Source organism: Carlito syrichta, unplaced genomic scaffold (genome assembly GCF_000164805.1).
Source record: "Carlito syrichta isolate Samal-C Ts95f unplaced genomic scaffold, Tarsius_syrichta-2.0.1 Scaffold142937, whole genome shotgun sequence".
Taxonomy (NCBI): Eukaryota; Metazoa; Chordata; class Mammalia; order Primates; family Tarsiidae; genus Carlito; species Carlito syrichta.
Genome location: NW_007087033.1, coordinates 220,863 through 227,744, shown reverse-complemented (window position 1 = coordinate 227,744; position 6,882 = coordinate 220,863). Strand labels below are relative to the sequence as shown.

The window sequence follows — 6,882 nt, the reverse complement described above, 5'->3', positions numbered from 1 at the left end:
CTGGGTTTTTTTTTTTTTTTTTTTTGAGTTGGAGTCTCACTCTGTTGCCCAGGCTGGAATGCAATGGCATATTCACGGCCACCGCAGCCTCTACCTGCTAGGCGCAGGTGATTTTTCTGCCCCAGCCTTCCAAGTAGCTAGAACTACAGGCTGAGTCACCACGCCTGGCTAATTTTTTTATTTATTGTAGAGATGAGGTTTCACCAAGTTGCCCAGACTGGTCTCAAACCTGTGGGCTCAGACAGTCCTCTCACCTTGGCCTCCCAAAGTGCTGGGATTATAGGTGTGAGCCACTGCATCTGGCCATTTTTTAAAAAATTTTATTTCTTGAGATTTACACTGAGGAGCAGATAAAGCACTTGGGAACAGTTTGGTTTTTTGATATCTTGCTTTTATGACCCACTGGCCAGGATTGGAACCATGCTCACTTGGGGCTACTTCCCCTACACTCATAAGGCAAGACCTTCCTGTGTGTTCCACTTAGTGCACTGTGAATTACAAGATTTTCAGCTATGGCTCATGGAAGCAGGTAAGATTCCTGGCCCTGAGCACTATTCCTTTAGATCTTTAGGAGTAGGCAGGTAAACTTTTTCTTTAAAGGGTCAGATAGTAAACATTTTAGGTGTGGCTAAACAAATAACAAACAAGTAGGTGTGGCTGTGTTCTATAAAACTTTATTTACAAAACAGGCAGTGGGCCAGATGCAGCCTGTGGCTATAGTTTGCCAAGACCTGCCTTAGGATAAATCTCTTCCCAGCCTTTAGTAATTTCCTTGCACATATGTGCTGAATACCCAAGGGGGGCTTTCTCTGAGGTGCTTGGTGCAGCCTCTGCTGTCTAGAACTCTGCACTGAGTACTCTAGCTACCTGGGCTTCCTTGGACTCTCAGCTTCACCACCTCCACTCGGGGAGTCCAGCGGCTCTGACTCAGGTCCTAGAACCTCTCCAGGCAGTCAAGAGGCGATCACAGGACTGCCCTCACTGGTTTACTTTTCATTGCCTGATGGCCAATGTCTTGAAAACCACTGTTTCATAGCCTTTGTTTTTGGCTGATTCAGGTGGAAGATGCCAGTTACACCATCTTGGCTGAAAGTGGGGGTCACTTAGCTAGTTACATTTAGTTAATTTAAGTCAAATTTAAAATTTCATTCCTCAGTTGCACTCATCACATCTCAAGGACTCAACAGTCATGGAACACACTAGAACAGTCCCATAATCACAGGAAGTTCTGCTGGTCAGCACTGGCCTAGAGGCTTCTCCCTTTCTCCCCTTGTTAACTGACAGCTCAAGTGCTGATGGGAGGCTCACCTCTTGCAAAAGAGACAGGTGGGAGGCCACGAGAACAGCGGGAACTTGGCTCGACAGCAGCAGCAAACCTGCAAAGAAAGGTCTGGTGGGAGCCCAGCTTTGTCCAAAACTCTCTGACGTCCTGCCCTGTCCCTGCTGCCCCCACCTTAGGGCTCCCAACCAGACCAGCAAACAAGGTGTTCTGGGACCTGGCCCTGTCTTCACCTGTCCCTGCCCATGGGGGAGAGAGCACCCAGATCCGGCCGCCTCACCTTCCCCTTCTTCAGACTGCTGAAGAGCTCCTTGTTCTGCAGGAACTTCTCCATCTCAGCCTTCACCAGCACACGGCGCACGTCCATCACCTCCTCCACGGTCAGCGCGAGGCTCTCCACAGGGTGGCTGAACTCCTGGGGGAGGGCCAAGTTCGTGCTTACCCAACCTCAGGGACGAGACTTTCCAAGCAGGAGTCTCCCCACGAGTGTCTCCCCTTTGCTAAGGACCCTCATATCTTCCTAACCAGGCCTGGCAACCCCCTAAAACACTCTGCATCAGTCACCTAGTCCTGGGAGCCACATGTGATCCCCATGTCTTTGATGATGGCCTGCTGCCACGGGCAAGCTTCCCAGGACCAGTGGCCCCGGTCCAGTGGCCTCCAGCCCTCGCTAATCACATGCCTCATGACCACCTTCATCCGTTCAAGGTGTCTCCCCACCTGCAAACACACCACAAGCTAATCCAGACCAACCACAGCCCACTTCAAATCTTCCCTCTCTCAGCAGCTGATGTCCCATTTCCCATAGGAGGTCCCAGGATCCTCCGACAGGCCGCTTTGCTCCTGGTGCTCACCTAGCTTTAGCACATCTCCTGCACCCTGACCACCTATTCTCAGGGCCACCTTATGTTGGGTGTGTCCTGTTTGTGCTTCCCAGTGCTTAGTGCAGAACTTGACACTTGACCTCTCCAAGCCTCATTTTAATTTTCTGTTAAAAAGGTGGCTGTATTTCAGCTCCATTGGGCTGATACATGTAAAGCCCTTAACGCAGTGTCTGGCAGAGTTCAAAATATCAGTTATTACTACCAAGACAGGCGGGGTACCCACCCATGAGGGCACCCCAGAGATAGAACTGGACCGTGTTTTTTGTTTTGGATTTGCAGTGGCTTATCCCGTCTCGAGCTGTGAACATATGCTACTGCCTGGCACTGCGGGGAGTCTGGGACCCCTGTATTCCTCTCCACTCCTACAGAGGCATCCAGGGCTTCTGGCTTTTGGTTTCTGTTGCCAGTGGCCTGGTGGTGCTGTTTATATTTGAACAGTTTTTCCCTAAACTTCACAGCTGTTATGCTAACAACACTGTGGCCAGGAGACCTCACATAAGGTATAGTGAGACCAGCAGCCTGCTCCTCAGGTGAGGCTCTAAGTCTTGCTCAGGGTGAACTGGCAGCCACTGACTCTGTGATATTTGACAGCCAACCTCTCAGAAAATACTTTTGAGACCTCAGGGCTAAATAACCACTTATGTGACTTATGGTCACTTTAAAATGTGTCCCCTGACTCCTTGACCAAGAAGTTTGTCTTAATTCCCTTCCTCTCCTTGAGAATAGGCTGGACTTAGTGACTCACAGTGACAATGTGTCACTTCTGAGACTTGGTCATGGATAGACTGTGGCTTCCACCATGCTCTCTCTCAGACCACTTATTCTGGGGGATGCTAGCTGCCATGCTGTGAGAATGTCTAAGCAGCCCCATGGAGAGGGCCACACAGAGACATATTAAGCCATCTCACACACACAATCATGTGAAGACGCCACCCTGGCAGCATGCCCACCAGCCCCTGGTGAGCCTTCCACTGAGACCGTAGCCCCTACTGATATCTGATGCAACCTCATGAGAGACGCCAAGCCAGAACCACATACCTAAGCCACTCTGGACTCCTGACCCTCAGAAACTGTGAGATCACACATGTTTGTTACTTTAAGATGCTAAATTTTGAGGTGACTTTTTATCCAGCAATAAAGAATTAATCCAGGACTAAAAGGGGCAAGCATTACCTTTTGACTGGGGATAGTGACACTACCTTACATTTATATAACACTTATACATTTCAAAGCATTTCAACCTCTGTTCTCAGCTGATCCACTAGATAAAATCTCAAAGAAATCACTGCTAACACCTCTCCACACACCAACAGGGGACCCCATGGCAGGCACTCCTGTTATCTCATGTGATAAAGTCATACACAAAACTCAGGTCCAAGTGGGGCCCCAAGATACCAGCCAGCGTTAGCCCTTCACAATTGAGTCAGGTAAAATTCACAGCTGATAAAACCAAGGCACAGAGAAGTCAAGCAGTGTCATGGCAGCGTCACGACCAAAGTCGAGGTCTCGACTCAGTGAAACCTTCCCCGTCACACCAGCGTTCAGGTATGCCATCCACCTTGACTCCATGCCAAAACCTTCAGATATCATCTCGGATGTCCCTTACAAGGTGGTCTCTGGCTCTGGGGCCACAGTGCTGACATGCCCCAGTAGGTGGCAGCAAAGACCAACCTCATAGATGTGGTGGCTACCACCACGGTTTCCCTATAGGAGACCAAACACCCCTTGAATGCTCACACCCACCGTCCCTCCTGAACACCAGGCCGGTGTCTTAACTGGGGGAGGAAAGATGGGCGCTAAGAGGCCACCAGGCCACCCTGCACAACAGTGCATCTTCACTCACCAACCACAAGTGTTTGGTGTCAGGGGCCATGGAAGCCTCAGATCTGTCCTCCGTGGAGCCCAGACTGCTGAGTGAGGGGCAGCTGGGGTCAGGCCGGGACTGCACACTCATGGGGCAGGAACCTGGAGGAAGAGCACAAAGGCCGTGTCAGGACCACCCAGCAGGAGTGCTGGCGGGGAGGGTAGGCCAGAGGGAGGAAGGAGATGATTGTGGGGACCAAGCAGAAAGTCGAGTGGAGAGTGGGTGCCACATGCGGGCCCTCGTTGGGGCCCTGAGGCATGGTGGGCCCAAGGGACTCTGAGGGTGCCTCATCTGAGCCCTAAGGGGCTGTCTCTGGGAGTCCCAGGGGCCAGCAGAGTATAGATATCCCGGCAGGACCCTCTACAGGCCACATGCTCATGCTAGAGGCTCTGGAGGCAGGGAAGGGAACAGTCCTCCCTCCACTCCAGGTCTCTGTGAGTCCCTGGGACAGCTTTGGGGGGGGAAGGAACCTGCCTGGTGAGGTTTGCAAGTGGCCTGGACCTCTGAATGCTGGAAAGGGAGTCGCAGTTACCAAATGGACTTGTCCGAGAGTGGCCAGGAAGGTGGTCTCACAGGCAGACCATGCCCGGCAGGAAGCAGTGGTTGACAAGGACCCCACATCCCAGGGTGTTCCACAGAGCTCAGCCCCCACAATGGTAGGGCTCGCCCTGCACAGCTGGTAAGAACTGCTCTGTGCTCTGATGGGGACAGCGACCATGGGACACCATGGCTGGTGTCACAGCAGGTTCTGGAGTGGCATGTGCTGCGTGAGCACACCTGGCTGACTGTGGACACACACTTCTGCTCCCAGAGGGGAGGATCAGAAGGCCCTCTCTACCAGTCATCCATCACCAAGCTATCCTCTAATTAACTATCTCACTTTTATAGCCCAGTGTGTTAGTAATAGTTACCTCTAGGTGAGAGAATCACGGGAATTTTTTAAAAGTTAAAAAGTGTTTTACAATGAATATGTACTACTTATTTAAAAATTTTCAAGTAAAAAGGGAGGAATTCCTGCCTGAGGTGGTGAACGAAAACCATCAATGCCCTCGCACCCCGGGCACAGTTCCCCAGGGCCGCTGAGAGCAGCCTGTCAGGAATATGCGGCCCAGGGCTGAGGGACATGGAGAGAGGCCCACAGGCTGGGTATGAGGGAGGAAGACACAAGGGTGAGAGGCAGCACTTGCCCTGGTCTCGGGTGCTGGGCCTCCACGTGTGCACACTGCCAGCTCGGGGCCGTGGCAGCTCCATCCCTCCTGGGGGCTGGGTGGCCCGCTGCAGTCCAGAGGCCATCTCACTCCGGAGTTGGGCCAGGTCGTGCTCTGAGAAAGAGCGATCCCGCTTCAGCGTCACCTCCCCGCATGGGGATTCTTCTTCCTGTGGACACACCAGACCCAGCCCCACTGACCACTCTGCCACAAGCGCCTCCTGCCCATGTTTGGACTGAGGCATCAGACACAGGGGTGCTGCTAGTTCACTGAGCCATGGGGTCTCCTTCCACTGCCCGGCCGTCCCTCCGCTGCACAGGTCATGGCAAGTGCCTCAGTAGTTAAACCCTTCCCCGCGGCCTTCCAGATCCAGTGTCAGATGGAGGTGCTGCTCACTGAGCTGGCCCCCGCCACAGCCATCACGGGGTCTTCCTGGGAAGAAGGGAGTACCATGCTCACAGGGCAGCAAGGGCAGGACAGGGAATCTTGCAGGAACCTGCTTTGCCACTCAGTTTCCTTTCTGAGATGATGGGTCATATCTACTGTAAGTTTTTGATACTGTGGGAAGAGGCAGCCCAGGCCACTGGCCCAGAGTCACCTTCTGAGTTGCATGATGGGGAAGGGCCCCCAAGCTCCCCAGGCCTACTCCTAGGACAGGCACAGCTGGTGAAGCCACAATAGCGTGCTAGTTTCAAAGGAGGTACTGCAGGCACACAGCCGCCGTGGGCCTGGGTGGGGGCCGCCCACTCTGCCGAATGCTGCTCCAAGTCTGTGCCAAGCCCATCTTACTTCCTCCTCTCCCTGCTGCCCCTGTCTCTTTGCAGAAATCTCTAACCTCAGATGTGGTCATCTCCTCCATTTCAGCCAAGGTGGGTGCCTTGAGCAACACTCGGGGTCGCGGGCGCTGGGAGCTGCCCCCGGCATCCGTGACCGATAGGTTGATGCAGGATGTGGACTTGGCATCTCCAGAGCAGGCGTTGAGGATGCAGGGCAGAGAGCCGAACCCTGGGAGGCGGGGCAGGCCAATGAGCGGTGAGGGGTGGCAGGAGCTGACAGCTACATGTGCACGTCAGGCTTAATCCACCCACTTTACAGAAGGGGAAACTGAGGACTTAGCCGTGAGAAACTCCATCCTGACAATCCATCTAGTCTCACAGGCAGAGAGGAAGTGGATTGGGGTTTGCTGTCACTTATCAACAGGGTTTTTAGAACTGAAGACCTGGGGATACTTTACAAGGATGACTAGATCTCAAACGTTTGAATAAATGCCTGTTTTTCTCCAGCTATAAATGTTGCTTTTATTTTGCTTTCCTTCTAAATGTTGAAATAGGTCATACCTTTGTGAAATATGTCTAGGGTGGCAGATACAGGTCAAAGCCAAGGTGGAGGGGCATAAAATGACCTTATGTGCCTCTCACTAACACTTCACAAAGCCAGCATAATCTCCTAATTATTATTATTATTTTTTGGCCCTGAGAACTAACAATTTCAAAAGTCCATGTAGCTCAAAAGTTAAAATGTCCTGTGTCTTCCACACGTGCTGGAGCTCTCGGGGGCAACACCAGCTCCTGATCTGTAGCCTGACCGGAAAGTAGGGGCACAAGCCAGGGCCATGGGGGCCTCCTAGCCCACCATCCCCCAGCCTCC

At 52.6% G+C, this 6,882-nt stretch overlaps 1 protein-coding gene across 1 annotated transcript in view; it reads right to left on the bottom strand.

Annotated features, from left to right (window-relative positions):
* The window catches only part of SPIRE2 (spire type actin nucleation factor 2), a 22,860-nt gene that overhangs the window by 6,582 nt on the left and 9,396 nt on the right, over positions 1-6,882 (bottom strand). Inside the window, exons 6-11 of the mRNA XM_008050040.2 lie at positions 6,859-6,882; positions 6,071-6,242; positions 5,215-5,404; positions 4,007-4,128; positions 1,560-1,694; positions 1,309-1,376 (exon numbers count right to left, since the gene is read on the bottom strand). The exon at positions 6,859-6,882 is cut by the window's right edge and continues 125 nt beyond it. Coding sequence (XP_008048231.2) covers positions 1,309-1,376; positions 1,560-1,694; positions 4,007-4,128; positions 5,215-5,404; positions 6,071-6,242; positions 6,859-6,882 — 711 coding nt within the window. The remainder of the gene's footprint in view (positions 1-1,308; positions 1,377-1,559; positions 1,695-4,006; positions 4,129-5,214; positions 5,405-6,070; positions 6,243-6,858) is intronic.